The sequence below is a fragment of the Tiliqua scincoides genome, chromosome 3 (genome assembly GCF_035046505.1).
Source record: "Tiliqua scincoides isolate rTilSci1 chromosome 3, rTilSci1.hap2, whole genome shotgun sequence".
In the NCBI taxonomy this organism is placed as follows: domain Eukaryota; kingdom Metazoa; phylum Chordata; class Lepidosauria; order Squamata; family Scincidae; genus Tiliqua; species Tiliqua scincoides.
In genome coordinates this window covers 203,042,976-203,059,872 of record NC_089823.1, presented here as the reverse complement: position 1 = coordinate 203,059,872, position 16,897 = coordinate 203,042,976, and the positions used below count along the sequence as shown (strand labels likewise).

At 41.9% G+C, this 16,897-nt stretch overlaps 1 protein-coding gene across 1 annotated transcript in view; it reads right to left on the bottom strand.

Annotated features, from left to right (window-relative positions):
* Positions 1-273: 273 nt before the first annotated feature.
* Positions 274-16,897, bottom strand: part of CLSTN2 (calsyntenin 2) — a 429,960-nt gene continuing 413,336 nt past the window's right edge. Inside the window, exons 13-17 of the mRNA XM_066620198.1 lie at positions 16,184-16,354; positions 14,561-14,706; positions 5,467-5,590; positions 3,084-3,268; positions 274-483 (exon numbers count right to left, since the gene is read on the bottom strand). Of these exons, the coding sequence (XP_066476295.1) occupies positions 274-483; positions 3,084-3,268; positions 5,467-5,590; positions 14,561-14,706; positions 16,184-16,354 (836 nt within the window). The remainder of the gene's footprint in view (positions 484-3,083; positions 3,269-5,466; positions 5,591-14,560; positions 14,707-16,183; positions 16,355-16,897) is intronic.

The following is a 16,897-nucleotide window of genomic DNA, read 5'->3' as shown; positions in this document are numbered from 1 at the left end:
CAGGTTGGTGTTATTATTATAAGTGACATGGTAATGGTTGTACCCTATGCTTTACAAGGTGCCATTACTCATACACTAGGAAAGAAATAACTATCTGGAGCAGTTTGATACAACTACATCAAATTCAGGCAATGCAATTCTATCACCTGTAGTCAATAGAAAGTTAAATTCTGTCAATTAATTTATAGATCCAAGATGGGGTTGACTCAGTAGGGTTGACTCAGAAATACACAGTATTGGTGTATACAAAAGGAGCAATAGCACTAAGGGTTTCTAGTAGGGTAGTGTTGAATCATCCCACTCCAGCTGATCTTGTCTGGTTGCATTTTGTTTGTCTCCCTTATTCCCAATTGCTACTTCCTCTTCCTCCTCCTCGTCATCCTCTTCACTTTCATCTGACTCAGCACTGGTTGTATCTTCATCTTCAATTTCATCCTCCTCCTCATCACTTTCTTCTTCTACACAAGGAGGTTTTTCATATTTCTATATTGTGCAGAAACACAACAAACGGAACAAAGCAATTACAATTTATAGAAATAATAACAAAAAATTTTTTCCCAGTGGGGTAGCTATGCGAAGTCTGTTGCACCAAAAATAACAGTCTCATAGCACCGTAAAGGTGAACAAATTTCTTATAGCATAAACTTTAACAAACTACAAGCCACTTCATCAGATTCATGAAATGCAATCCTTCATTGGTAGGTGCATATATTTGTGGGCCTAAGAGAGAAAACAACTCTTCATTTAGGTCAAATAGCCATGAAATGCAAGAGATACAACCTGCAAAAATTAGTTATGTCAGATCTTGTACAATTGCTTGCCATTCTGCAGACATTTGCAGAAAACTCAACATTTCACTTCTTTAAGCACATAAACCATTTGCTCGCATGCCATTATATCTTCAAATACAGAGCCGTTATTGGACTGCAACTACAATCTTACTAGGAGTATCCTGGGATATTTGGGAGACATACGATAAATGAAAATGAAGTTCATAGAGGAAGGGGAAAAAATCTAAAGCTGCAATCCTATACATACTTAAATGGGTGTAAGTTCCAGTGAGCTGAATAAGATTTACTTGCATGTAGCTATGTACAGGAGTGTGCTGAAAGGATGTGACTGCAACCAAGGTATCTGAGATGACAATCAATTATTACCTGATTGTATTCTTAGCATAAAACTAGAAGACTCACATTAAATTATTATGTTAAGCAGTCCAAATGAATGACGTTCACCATAGCCATCTTTTTTCCAAATATACTAATCTTCAATGACAATACAATATGAAGTTTGAAAGGTGGAAAAATAAATCTAAACATCCACACTAACGGTGTAATTTGCCTTTCTAGGATGATCAGACAAGATACTTTTCATTAGTGAAAATGTAAAAGAATGATTACATTGACAAATACTTTAACCGACAATAATAGTTTTGATGTCTTTCTAAGGGCCAACTAGGACATTACAGGCAGTATCAGAAGTTGGTTGGCAGAACATGTCTTAGAACTATGAACTGAGAAGGGCAAATTATCCCCTTGGGAGGTGAGGCAAATATTTCAGTGACTCCCTTACACATATGCCTTCCGTTGTCAAAGAGGTATTTCCCCCAAAGCAGAGCTGGTGCAAGACTTCCTGATGCCTGAGGCCGCAAGCCAAATACTGTCCCCTTTACTCAATGATGTGCTAGCCTCTGCTCTTCTCACTCTCTCTAGTGTTCTAGCTCAGCTTTTCTCCCTTTCTACATTTCCTCTTCCTCTGCCAAGCCAGAGAACAGAAGGAAAAGCAGTGGAGGCAAGTAGGGAGACAACTGTCCCCCTATAAGCACTCCCTACCACTTGCTGCCAGAGGAAGTACCTGCCTGACCTCATGGATGGACTGGCCTGGGCCCAGCATCTTTGTATGTGAACAAGGCAATTACCGTCATATCTAGCTCATTCCCAAGTCTTGCATTATAGGCAATACAGGATGAAGAGACCATCGTCTATCCATTTGAAATACTTAGTTCTGACCACGGCTAGGTCAGGAACCCTTTATAGTATAATTTTGTAGGGAAAGCGTGTGTGCTTGTTTGTTTGAAATGCTTATCCTGCTTTTTCAACTAAAAGGCCAAGGTGGCCAAAGATCAATATTTTAAACAATTCAATTTTTACTCCAGTCAAACTAATGATCACAAATCATCAGTCTCGTTTATGGCACAATCATATCTAGGATTGGGCCAGCGAGTGCAGGCCTTTATGATAGTGGGACAGAGTTCCACTGTTGTACGAGTGTTGCACAAGTATTGCACTGTTGTTCCACTTGTAAAATGGCTGCCGAAAGAGCGCAGAACAGATCGCCAGCACCCGCTGAAGCAGGTAAGCAGCATCAGGGAATGGGGGGCAGGGCAGGGGATGCTGCAAGAAGGGGTGGATTCAGTAGCAGAGGCACATGCCAGATCTTATCCCCTCCTTTTCAAGCTTCTCTGACCCTTTTGTCTCCTTGCACATGCACCAGACCCATTTCGGAACATTGGGCTTACAGAGGGGTAAGGGGATTTAAATCCTTAAAATCCCCCTGGGATAATCCCCCTGCCTCCCTGGGATACTGCGTGCCTGTTTTTGGTGCAGCTGCACCAGCAGGAGGAAAGGATAAGATTGGGCTCTTAATTTCTGAAACAGTGTCTCTCATTCCTATGCTACTGATGCAGATTTGGGATAAGGATAAAATTGCTTGTCCAACATCACCCAGTGAGCATGTTACATGCAATTTTAAAAACAATTTTTCATCCAAGGAATACACAAGCTCTGTCATGTATGAAGCTCAGTAAACAGGCTGTAAGACAGCTCTTTGTGAACAAGATTTTCAGAGCCAGCTGGAAAGTAAAAAGAGTTGGTGGGGGCATGCTTGCTCATCCTCTCTGTTTGTGGTAGTTTACATGGGTCAATCTGGAATCTGTTCATGTGGGTGAACTGGAAATCCTTCAAGCCCCCTTTCCAATCGTGCATGATTAGAAGCTCAAGGGAAGCTCAAGAACTCACTGCTTGCATCACCACAGGAAATGCTTACTCCAAAAAGTGTGTGTGGCATCGTATTTTTCTACTTACCTCCATAGGGTTGACCGTGATAGTCAGAGCTGAATCATCCCAATCCATTTCATTTTCTTTACTGCTTTCATTTTCCTTTGAGCTGTGCTCAAACGCTGAGCGAATTCTGTATACTCCCAAAGCTACGATGAAGACCAAGATACTGATGCAGATTATTATGACAATAGTAGCCACACTTGGAAGTACTGAAATGGAACAAAAAAAAACAGACACATGTCTATTTCCTTTTCTTTCTAGGCTGAAAGTAAGCAAATGATGCTGTTATCGTTTCTATAACAATTTTCAACGCATAAAATACTTACTTATTTTCATCTCATTTCTTGTCGTACTGCAATTTTTTCCTGTTATTGCAAGTCAAGGTAATGAGAAGCAAGCACAAGGAACTCCAGATTCAGACTCTCCTTCAGACTGGCCAACAATTGAAGGAGTTTCAAATGTAGAACATTTGCATTAAAGACCATGTCACGTACCTGCATGACAGCTGCCAATCCAGTCTTACCCACACTGGCAATGACGTGGAGAATGGTGTGTGTCCTAAACTACACAGATTTCATTGAGCATGTGTATTGTGAGCTGGATCACACCTTGTGTCAGGTTGTAAATATTTATACATGATTATTTAGAACATTTTTTTCTTTTGTACACTAGATATAGATTCAGATTTTTTAAAGATTCAGAAACCTTTAATGGCATCACAGACAACAAATAAAACATTCAAACAATAAAAACAGCCAACAAAGTAATCTATAAAATAATCAGCAATCATACATATTTAGATGCATACAGGGCTATCCAGAATGCACATAAAACCCCAGATATAGATATAGCCACTTGGAATGCCCAGAAGAGAGCTAAAGCAGGGTTTAAATTTGTAAATAAAATAAATATAAATTTTCTGAAAAAAGAACCTGTGATCTCTACAGTCACCTTAATTGTTACAAGTGCTTTCAGTATCTTGAAGTTGTAGCACTGTAGGTTCGATGCCTCTGAGTGTCACTTTTTGTGAGATTTGAAGGGTCCATAATTTTCTGCTTGAGCACATGAGTTGCATATATAAATTCAATCTGCAGAATTACCAGTTAAAATAATAATTCAGGAAGTATTACTAGAAAAGATCTCTGTAGAGCACAGCCTTCAAGCAGGAGGAAGATTCACGGAGGCAGGTAGAAGTACACTGCTTCAACATCAACCAATCTAGTCATTTGAAATCTCACAAAACCAAGGACTTGGCTTTGAAGTCTTACAAGACTTCGGGTGAGGGGCAAAAACAGGACCTTTGTATGGCCATTTTCACCTGACCCAATGGTTAGCCAATGATCCAATGGTTAGCCAAGCATGAAACATTTCTTCCCAGCCCTCTTCTTATAAAAAGTGATCAGCCATAGTCAACTATGCTCCTCTGCTTAGGTTGGTGAGTGGGCTATCTTGCCTGTCTGCCTAAAGACCTAAGCAGAGGAGCATAGTTGACTATGGCTGATCACTTTTTATAAGAAGAGAAATGGGAAGAAATGTTTGATGCTACCTCTTTGACATTTAGGTTGCTATTTCTTTGCTTCCTTGGATGCTCTTTCTTCCAGATAAGATTTGTGTATGTTGGCTAGATCTGGAATAATTTGCTATTTGTCACAACTTCAGCAAAAGGATCATTGTGGAAATGAAGATTGCTATCAATGGGACAAGGGTTGGAAGGTGCTTGTGAGGTTCATCTTTGCTACAAATGGGGCAAGGGAGGCTACACGCTGGGCTGCATGCCTGGGGCTGTGAAGGCACTGTACTAACCAGCAGTTTGGGGGCACTTATATGAACAACCTATTTCACATCTACCTCTCCTTGCAAAGGGAATGGTTACCACCCGGCAAATGAAACTCACAGTTCGGCTTAGTAGTGCTGGGGGGGGGGGCACTGCAGATGGCTATCCATGCTAATATTGCTTGGTGGCGAGACTACTAGGAGGAGCCATGTTCCACAATAACAGCTGTGGCAAACTAAGACAAAATTGTTGTTTTCCAATTTTTAATTTGCAACTTTTGTCACTCATAACACCATTCTTCTGCACATGGAATTCCTTCTCAGAATATCTGTGCAATGCTACTCCTCTGACTATTTCGTCTCTCTCGTTAGAGGTCTATACTAATTCTTGCAAATTAAGTCCATCAATGGGTATTAGTCATGAAAATGAACTGAAAACTCCAAGTTTAGAATATACATAGGTAGTACATCTGAATACCATACCATAGAGACAAGCATTAGGGAAAGACCATCACCTTTGCACCCTTCCTTGTAAGTTCCCAGAGGGTGCCCACTGCTGACAGAAACAGAATGCTAAACTAGATTATTTTGGTCTGATTCAGCACAGCAATTCTTATCATAAGACACTTCATACCTGAGCCATGACTATTGTGTATGCTTTCCTCTGGATGGTGAATAGTTTGGAGAAACTGTGGCTGTATTACCATGTGATTTACATATTCCATAATATTCGAGTTAGAGTTGTGTAGTATATTAACCTAGAAGAAATAAAGAAAAAAGAGAATTAATATTATAAATATTATGGATAGCACTGAGATATCTAGTGCTGTCACCAGCTTGTGAGAGTCCTTGGGGTAGTCATACACTGGCCCTTCAAGCTTACAGGAGACAGTGATGGATGATGCTCCTTGCAATCTTTCTGCTGATGAATGGGTAGTGCGGAATCTGTGGTAGATGCCTGGAACTGGAGATTCAGCGAGTTAGCTTATGATGAAGATGCAAACTTTGTTAGTACCCAGCCCAGCCAACCTCCAAAGCCACCCCAAGAATACCTGGTGGTCACATTTGTGACAACCACAATACATATTATGTTGGTGAAGCACGTATTCTGCTGGCATAATGTGCCTTTAGGATTGGGCCATAAATTTCCATTTGTTTTACACACACACTTTCTCTCTGTAGTCCCTCCTGATTCTAAATGCTGGGTGCCAAGTAATCTACACAGTGCAGTACCAGGCTGCTGGTACCCAGGGCTTTTTTTCTAATGGAACGCGGGAGTACGGAGTTCCGGCACCTTTTTGCAGGGGCCCCTCTCCTTCGGAGGCATTCCAGGAGGGGGGGAGCAAAACAGAGGCATTCGCTGGGTGGGTGCTGGGAGGTGCAGGGTGGGCGGGCGCCTGGCCCCTGCCTGACTGCACAACAACCCCCTCTTGCCCCCATCTCCAAGCTCTCGCCAGAGCCCAGCCCACCTTCCCTCCCACCGCACTCTGCTTCGCCATGCAGCTTCCAAGCTGGTGGAGGGCGCGGGGGACACGCGCCGATGCCGAGGAGAATGACGGACAGCCAGCCAACCAGGGAGATGGGATGTGGCACCCATGAAATCCCCAGGTACTGGCTTGGCAGAGGAGGAAGGGAAGGAAGCTGGCTGGTGCAGCCCCCGTGCCAATCTGCAGCATGAGCCTAGGCATGTCTACTCAGAAGTAAGCCTCATTGTGCTCAATGGGGCTTGCTCCTGGGAAAGGGTGCTTAGCCTTGCAGCCTGAGAGCCCAAGTCTATGCATGTCTACTCAGAAGTAAATTCCATTTTGTTCAATGGGGCTTACTCCTGGGAAAGTGTCATAGCCTTGCAGCCTGAGCAGACAGGCAGAGGAAGGGCTCTGAGGCTGCAGTCCTCTCCACACTTTCCTGGGAGGAAGCCCCACTGCCTCTAATGGGACTGACTTCTGAGGAGACACGCAGAGGAAGGGCTTGGAGGCTGCAGTCCTCTCCACATTTTCCTGGGAGGAAGCCCCATTCTCTAATGGGACTGACTTCCGAGTAGATAGGCACAGGATTGGGCCCTGAGGCTGCCATCCTATCCACAGTAAGCCCCATTCACTATAATGGAACTTACTTCTGAGTAGACAGGCACAGGATTGGACTCTAAGGCTGCCATCCTATCCACAGTTACCCCCATTCACGAAAGTGGACTTCTGAGTAGACATGCATAGGATTGGGCTCTTAGGCTGTAATCCTAGGCACTTCCTGGGAGTAAGCTCCATTGACTAGAACGAGACTTACTTCAGAGTAGACATACCTAGGATTGGGCTCTTAATCCTGGCAGAGAGATATATCTGCACCCGTTTTCACATGCTAAGGGCAGGTGAAAAGGGATTCTACGTGTGTACAACATGCTGTCCAGCCTTGCCAGAGATCTTCCTCGTCCTTCCCCCACAAGCATGCCCTCCGCCAGCCAGCGTTTGCAGCTCCTCTCCAGCAATGCACAGCAGCTGCTCAGGGCAGCAGAGAACATACAATTGCATGCCAAGCGCCTTCCCAAAGACACAGATTATTCTGATACCTGAATTAAACCATATTTAATCGCTTGTTTGCAAACGTAGCTGTTTCTATGGGCACCTAAGGACCCCTCTCGTGTAAGAATTCCTTTTTTGTTCTTACTCCCACAGTTGCTTAGAGTAATTTTTCTACATGGAACTCATGTAATCCATTTTTCGGAATCCATTCACTGCTTCCTCTCCTCGAAGTAGTGCCACACTACATACTACACGCTACAAGTGCACCTGTACAGTATTTTTCCCCATGTGTAGAAAAAGTAGCTAGGGGGAAGGGGATGTGGAGATTGACAGCCCAATCCTATGCATGTCTACTCAGAAGTAAGTTCATCTTTAGGGGGGGAAGCACATAAAAAATATTTTATTTCTCCAATAAAAAAATGGTTTATAAATAAATAAATAAATAAATAAATAAAAGATTAACAAGTTGTGAGTTCCTGCAACTTTTTTTTTTTTTATACAAAAAAAGCAGTGCTGGTACCTTTGGAGACAAAACCCTGCACTGGACCCCCTATAGTGCTCCCTAGGATGCTTTTGTGGGATCAATATTTAAAAAAAAAAATTAAGAGCAGCATGTTCTTAATATTGTGCCATGAAGGGACCCTTGTTTGTCCAGCTACTTTAGTCAACAAGCCAGTCTATCAAGATTACTAGAGTTTCAGAGTCCAGCACACGGGACAGCACTGGCCTTCCAACAGGGGTCTCTGAACTATGAGGCGGGAGGGGGCCATATCTGGCCTGCCATAAGATTTATCTGGCCTGCAGCAATTTATTGTTGTTTTGGTCAGACTGTTTATAATGTTTGACATTTTTACTCACTATATATCATTTCTCAGTTTAAGCACAGAATTGTTTCATTGTCACATTTCACTTTTGTTCTTAATTGTATCATGCTGATTACAAAAAAGATCCAAGTTAAAGATATTCAGAGCGCAATCCTAATTTGCACTGGAAACAGGCAGGCTGGTGTGCCTGAGCTGTATCCAGCACACGTTTCAGACAGCCAGAAGCTCAGTCAGGGACAAGGGGAAACGTTTCCTCTTACCCCAGAGACAGCCACTGCAGTCCCAATGAGATTACTCAGATCCACACCAGCTTCGAAAGTGGCGCAAATTCAAGTCCCCTGGGACTGAGCTGAGCCGCCTGGGAATGGCCCCACCTTCCATTCCCCATCTGTCCAGGGTCCTACCCACTTCCTCCCCGCCCTCCCCGTACCCCCCAGATGCTTGCAATGACTGAGCTTAGCTGGCACAACACACCCTCTTTCTGGACCCCACAGCAGCACGGGGAGGCTGCAGCACCGATGTGCACCAGCCTATCTCCTAAAAGAGTGGCACAAAAGTGCTTTATGGCACTTTTGCGACACTCTTGGGTCAGTACAAGGGATTGCGTTGTCCCAAGTCCATGATAGGATTGTGCCCTCATTCATTTAAATTCCAGTAATTCATTTATAAAACTAATTTTTTTCGACCTGCGAATATGTGTAAAATATACAATATGGCTCTCATACATCTACAGCAACAGTTTCGGAACTGGCTCTGCCATCTACTCATAGAGGCTGCTGATCTATAACCTTACAAACATTAATAATATTTGATGATAGGGTGCTATCAGTTTTGTTATTTCCTGTTTTTTTATAAGCCGCAGGAGAAACCATATGCTGGTCATATTCCCTAATCAACACTGAGATCTTTATAAGGATATGACAAGAACAAAGAATCTTGTTCCACATTGTCAGTCTAAAATGTCAGCTCTCTTGTCCTTGGTCTTTCAGCTCTTAAGTTTGTTACTACCATGAATCAGAATGTAACAGACTACCAGGGAAAAAACTGTGCATTTATAGTGGTATGAATTTCCACAGTCTAGCATGGCATAGACCATATTTCAGGGTTTCATATAAGCCTAAATAAATATTTACTCATTGTTTAAGCATGCACTAAGTCAGATTTGCTTTTAGTTATATAGATAGTAGCTAGCTTGATATATTTCCACTTGCTTTTTCCCATTTCAGATTCACTCCACCTCAAGGTGAAGTGTCGTGGAGAAGTAGCAACAGCTGCCTATTCATGAATGGGTATTAAAATAGAAAAACAGACCTCTGTAGAGAATGGTTCTCTGTGGGGCTACAGGCAAGAGGTAGCAGGTCATGAAGTCACCTCACCCACTTGAGGTGGGGGAGCTGGCATCTCCCAACAAATAAACACTCTTAAACAGTACCTAAACCTCCAAATAGAAATAGGAAGGGGAGATTTTTCTGGTTTTGGAGTCTTTAATGGATTTGTTAAGAGAATTTGTTCAATGGGGGCCCAAGGCAGATCTTGGGTCTTCTATAAAATAGTTTAAACACAGCATAAAACCACACAACTCACATATAACTCACACCAAACTCACAACTCACAACTCACACCAAAAGGAAGAAAATCACAAGCACCAAGCATTTCATCAATCTGAGTGCACAGAAGACAGAGACAATGAGTGATTGTGAAGAATTTGCGGGTTTGCTGGCAAGTCTGCACCACAGATCAAGTTTACTGATCTGAATCTGTCCAATTTGAGTGCCCTGTCTTTCAGGAGCTGTGGGAACAAGGGTGCCAAAACTGGGCATTTCTCCTGAAAGTGAGTCTTAAAGGAGGTCTTTAAGCTGACCAATTTCAATACAAGCAGAGAAGCAGGGCAAGAGAACCAGAACCACTTCTCTAGAAAGAAGGAGCACTCAGCGAAGCAGCCCACAAAGGTTGGCCAGCTAGCTCATGCTGACCCAGTGGCTTCAGTTGAACTTAACAAGAAGAGTGGGGAAAAGTTTGGGAAGAGAAAGGGGAATTGTTTACTGTACTTTGGAACTGGGCTGATGGTAAGATGCTGCAGATCCCACCAGCTGAAAGGAAAGCCACATACCCAATTTGACAGAGCAAAGCCACAACCTCATTCTGTCTGGTCGACATGGAATAAGCTTTGCCTAACTTATGTGGCTTGGAAGATTCCATGGGTAGCTATACCTTGCACAGACATTTGGCCCAGTGAAGAAACACCACATCCTGGGAGCTTCCTGACTTGAAGCAAACTCACTTATTAGCAACATAAAAGAAGGGTTCCTAACTCTAGCTTCCCTCACCAGCTCCAGGGCTAGCGTCAATCAAGGAATCCATACTAATTGAGCCACTGGCCTCCAAACCCATGGCCTACAACACGTTTGCTACCTTTATTACTATTTTTAAAAAGAAATAGGGGTTCCTATTCTTGCTAGGGCTGTTCTTTGAACAGATACTCCAGCTCTTTTCCTGTTTCTGATGTAGGAGGCTGGGACTAGTTGTGTAACAGCAGTGCATAGTTCAACAAAGGAAAAACTGAGAGACAGGCCACACCATACGGAAGTGCAAGGTATTGCTGTCTTCCCTTTGTATGAGACCTTGTGACACAGTGGATTCCATGCAGTTGGCCAGAGCTCAGGAGAGGTCTTGCATGCTGGGAAGATCAGGAGGGGGAAAAGAGGAGGAAGGAAGCTAGGTAGAGGCACACTTCCACAGGTCACAGAGGACAACGAGAAGGGTCTAAGACAGGGGTGTCCAAATTATTTGACAGAAGGGTGACATCATCTCTCTGACAGTGTGTTGGGGGCCGGGGAAAAAAATTAATTTAAAATATAAATAAATTTACATAAATGAATATATTAGAGATGGAACTTATACGAATGAATGAAGGTCTCATGATATAAAAGTCCTTGTGCAAAGCAAGGCCGGCCTTCCCTTTGCTGCCACTGCTGCTTCACAGATGTGAAACAGCAAGCAGTGGAGGGAGCCTTTGGTCCGCAGGTCACACAAAAGGTTGAGTAGTTGGCCCTCACACTGAGTACAGTCACATCAGACCAGCACGGGCTCCAGCAACTCTCCGGTGGGCCAGAGTCTCATTGGAGACCGGGGGCTCCCTGCGGGCCAGATTGGGGGTCAGAACAATACACTGCCCCTTAGTGTCCTGTAGATGGTGTAGTAGTCACTTTCCAACACCTTCTTCAGTATAAGTGGTTTCTGTTCCAGCTTTCTCTGCCTGTTAATGAATGAGGGCATAAAATTTCTCAACAGGCAGAACTCTTTCAGGGTAGGGAAGCAGGGTAGTCAGGCTCTCAATATAAAACATTAGTGTTGGTCATCAGGTGAATAATGATGGGATCATTATGGGCTGTAGGAGAGAAGAGCACTCTGTAGAGCATTGTAGGAGAGAAGTGGGTTGGGTATTAATGATGGGCAAAAAATTATCAAGGAAGGAAGCTGGAAAATCAGCCAGATTCACAGCAAAAGGGAGTCATGGTGACACAATAAGGCACAATAGACAGCCACTTCTAAGTTCTTACACTAAGCAGAGCTTAGGTAACAGAGAAAAATAGCACATTTATAGTCCACAACCAGGATCTCGAAATACAGTTATAGGTATTCCACAACACCTTCCTGAATCAAGCACCTGATAAGCACCTGGCCAAATTGCTTTACCAGAAAGGAGGAAACAAAGATCAAGAGGATGATAGTGTGCCTATAAGAGTGCAGTTCCAATTTAGTCCTGTCTTCTAGTTGTTGTTTTTTATCCCCTCCATCAGCTTGCTCTCATCCCTGCCCAATTTCACTCAGACACTGGATGCTCTCTGACAAGGCTGCCTTAGTCAGCAGCTATTGCTCTTACAGTAAGAAACTGGCTGCACAGTAAGTGGCAAGTTAAGGGACAGAGATGTGTAGAGAATAAGTTTCACTAGGCAGGTTCAGTATTCACAAGGCAAGCATTTGAGTGACTTTGGGTTTTGAGCAGAACACACATGAATGAAGAACAGCTGCTTATAAACACAGTGGTATGTCAAGCTCTCTATATTTGGCTAACACAAGATCCCATAAAACCACAGCGCTCATAATTCCGAGATGCCTCAATGCATGAAACAAGCACAGGAGTGTGAAGTCATTCATGCAGTGCGGGCATGTCTTCTTATCAAGATGAGACCCTCTGTGTCTCTAATCTCCTCAGTATATGTGGCTGGGATATCCCATCTAAGCTGAAAAAGAAACAGGCTGCTGAGAGGTCCTAATAACCTTTTCAGGTAGCTAATAGAAAGGAATCAGATGAGGTATTCTTGACTTTCCTAGCAACTACTTGAACTTTCATCTTCCAAATTATGCTCTGACATTCAAACGTATTATCTTTGAAACTTTCAAGATAATTACTATAGAAGTAGATGAATGTCTCTTTGATGAATTAGGAAAAAAAATCACCCATCCTACTCAGAGCCATTGGCTTCTTTGAGAGATAAGAGAGCTTCATAGTTCCCACTTGTCCTATTCTGTAGAAAACCAGATATCTGAAGGCCAAACCATATACTACTTTAAACATGCTGGAGACTACCCACGCTTGAGACTACCATTCTTCCAGTCTTTCATTCATTCTACCATTCATTCTTCATTCATTCATTCTACCAGTCTTTCATTCATCTAAAGTGTTGACAAAAGTTCTGATAAAGCTCAGAACTATGATGCAAGGAAATGGGGGGAGGGGGTTCAATGCTTTTATTCTCCTGTCATTCTTCCATTGATTTATCAACTATATCAGAATATATTTATCAACTGATATAGTTATCAACTATATCAGCATATACAAAAATACAATACAATAACAAAATCATAATACACAGCAGGGGGGAAAAACTTAGTACAAGACACGTGGCAGTTAAAACTCAAGAAAGAAGAGCAACATTAAAAAAATAGGACACATAAAAGAACATTTAAAAAAAATGCCTGAAAACAGGGCAGTTTTGACCTGGCACATGAAATAATGAATGAGCTAGGTTTGTTCTCCAAAGCTATCTGCTACAGACTTGATATTTGCAGCAGATAAGATAAATTTGCAACTCTGCAAAAAATTATTTTAAGCAGGAAAACAGTGGTTCTGGCAGTGAAATTCCTTCTTTTGATCTGAACTGGATCAGACCCTGTACAACTGTTTGAAAGAAAGCAAGAAACTCAGGATTTCACCATGTATTTAAGATAGCATCTGATTTGGATCTTAGAATCCAATTCTATATTCTGGGGTCCAGGCCACCTCACTCCCTTGTGCCAACCCTTAGAAAAGGCCCTGGCCTTTTCAATAGGATAGCTATAGCGTCATGATAGCTGTAGTTACTGCTATTGGGGAGGAAGCACTTCAGGAAAATATTGCACAGGGAATGGTTTGCCTGTGATTTGCCTTTGCACACGTTACAAACATACCATTTCAATATGCATCTCTTAAACTACACATTTGGATTCAAACATGGAAATAGTAATTGGCATGTAAAAAGATCACAAAATGGCCAAATTCATGTAGCTGGCCCAAGATACGGAGTAGGTTCTAACATCTGTGTGTGTTTGCTTGTGTACTAGAACACATGCATGGCATAACATTTGCTTTATGGGGAAAACAAAAACAATGGTAGCCTTGTAACTTCACCTGGAATTGAGCATGGTATTTGTATCATGATTATACACAAAATTTAAAGGAACAGAAAATTTTTTGCTCAATAAATCTTGGTGGCCCCTGACTTCAAGACCACCTGCAACATTTTGTATATCATAGTGAGAAATTCCCTTATATTCTGCCTCATTAGCTTAAGACACAGTGTGTCAACTGTATGGCATTATTCATTTAATACATATGAGAATTAGGAAAGCACAGGAAGGCACACGCACTGTTTTAACTCTGCCCTTTTTGGGGGGGTGTGGTGTTTCTCTGTTGCTTGGCCTCCAAACCCCTAAGTTTGTTGACATATTTAAGGCTTGTGTTGCTGGGAGCCAATCAAGATCAGCCTGACAGACTAACTAGCACATGAAGGTCAATTTTGACTGGATGGAGGATGATTAGGTGTAACCACTTACATCTGTGAACACTTAAATGTGAACCCTGAGGCTCCATTGTGAAGAAGGGTGGGACTGTCTTGGTTGAGTGGCCAGCCTGCTTAGGTATGCCCATAAGAGAATGTCAAGGAATTCTCCAAGCTCCATGTGGGGAAGCAAACTCTGGAATCACCCCTGCTCTGCAAGAGATTTACATGTCCTCACCAACTTCAATGAGAATTCAGGATTGCAGACATTTGTGTGCAGTCAGTGACTAAAGAGGAAATGGCAATTTTCTATTCTGGAAAGAATGGTATGCTTTGTAAACATGACTTACCTCTAAATTAAATTCATTACTGGTGTAGCGCCCATTCAACTCTGAACACTTGATTCTAAACTTTCTATCAAAGAAGGAAGATGTGTGCCAATTGCGATAGCGAAGCTGTTGCAAGACCTGCTCATAGTTTTTCATTGTGTCCACACCTGAAACAGTAATATAGCACTGGTAAGTGAAGCGAGAGGCACAGTGGAAAAGCCACAGAGAACAAAGAATAACAGTTGCCCTTGTGACCAAGTTAGTTTAATCATATCACTCTAAAGTGTATTAAAAGTTTGAGGTTCAGATCACTTTAAGTGAGGACAACTGCATATGCTTGGAAATATAATAATGAAAATACATGACACTACCACAGGCATTACTTAAAGAAACATTTGAAATGGGTGCCTAATGTCTGTTTTCCCACATTCATGGAATGACATCATATCAAGCAACATAACATTCAGCAGATTAAGCTTTGCTGTCCTAGAAATATGTTTTTAACCATTTTCTACTGTTGGAAACTCCCTTTCTCTAAATGACAATACAGAAGCTCTGTTTCGTTACAGCAAAAATCAACCAAGAAGACAGACAATGTGCAGTTTTTAGACTGCATTCTATTTATTTATTTAGCGTACAACATATAACACATGGATTTATATAAAAATTAAACTAGATCAAATATCAATGTTCAGTTCATCCAGCCATTCAAGGAGAGAGTTACCTTCATTGAAAAAGTCAGACCATGGGCCAGTATAGGCCCTCGGTTTGCAGCCAGACAGTGTGGTATATGGTTTGGCGGGAGAACCCGCAATCACACTGTGGGGTAGATACTAGCCCCCATTTAAACACTGAGTTCTGGCAAACACCATGTAGGGTGTGGATCCTGCAGTCTAGAAACAGAAAAATGTCCATCTACAAGATTATACTGAATTGAAAATCAACATTTTAGGGATAATCTTTAAAATTCAAAATAACTGTTTTTCTGGGCATCTTTAACCATGTTCATAATGGATAAATATTTTAATTGCTTTGATTTTAAAAGCAGACTTTATCTTATAGGAAAAAATCTCAGAGAATTGTATCCTAAGTTCCTATTTGACAAACAGAAAGCACATTCAGTCAGTCACAGAAGGCTTCAGTATAACATTTGTGCCCAACATCGCATATATGCAACAGGGATCAAATGTGTACACCTGTGGGCTGGGCAGAAATGGGTTAATTCTGCAGCCTTCTGTAATCCATGCAGGTCAGTTCCAGAGAGTCTCCTGACCTTCTGGATCAGATTTTTGGAAGGCTCACCGGGCTGCTTTGCGTGAGGCAGCAGTAGGAACGCTCTTTCTGCAAGTCTCCTTGCATGTGCAGGTGTATTTTTAGAATTCAATCACAATAATCTACTGTACTCCTGGAGATCGACTCCATTTACATCAAAGACAGGTAGCTTCAGCTGTCTATGCAAGTCTCAAATTCCTCAGTGAATGAATGGAGCCATTATACATATCCAGTAGATTTGGGGTTTTCTTATGTGAAACTCCTTTCTGAGTAGCACCAAAGTAGTTAGTTCTTAAAGATGTTAATACTTAAATACTTACACTTGTGAACATACACAAAAACAGGAAAGATCAAGAATTAAAACTGACATACCATATATTGAATACCCTGATGTTGAATTTGTAGCATCTAAGTGTTTTCCTTGAAGTTCTTTCCAATCCAATTCCAAACACTCTTGCCTGGGGTCCAGTTCTGCCCCAATTACCAAAATATCACAAAAATCCAAGTTGTGGTGCATTTCTTCTAACAGAACTGGCTTATGGACTGAGGACAGAAAAGAAAGTTGACCCAAAGAAACAAAACTTCAAAACAAGTTATAAAGTTTGCAACATATTTTAGTTTTCTAAAGGAAAAATCTTGAACAACAGGATATTTGAAATGTTGTCTACAATAATAAATCAAAAGAAGTCAATAGGTACCCAGGCATTAAAATAGTGATGCAACTGTGAGATATATAATACAGCTCTTAAAACTCTTTGCGTGCAATCCTAACCCCTGATGTCAGTGCTTTCCAGCACTGGCATAGAGGTGCCAATGGGACGTGTGCGGCATCCTGCAGTTGAGTGTCACTCACAGAGGCCTCCTCTAAGTAAGGGAATGTTTGTTCCCTTACCTTAGAGCTGCATTGTCCTTATGTCAGTGCTGGAAAGCAATGACATAAGGGGTTACGATTGCACCCTTTGAGATACAACATTAAATTTGATCTTGGGGAAAAATTTACATGTTGATAATTTTGCTGATCCGTTGTCAATGTGTAGTAACATCAGCTGAACAGTGCAAAGTTCAGTACATTAATTCATGTAACCA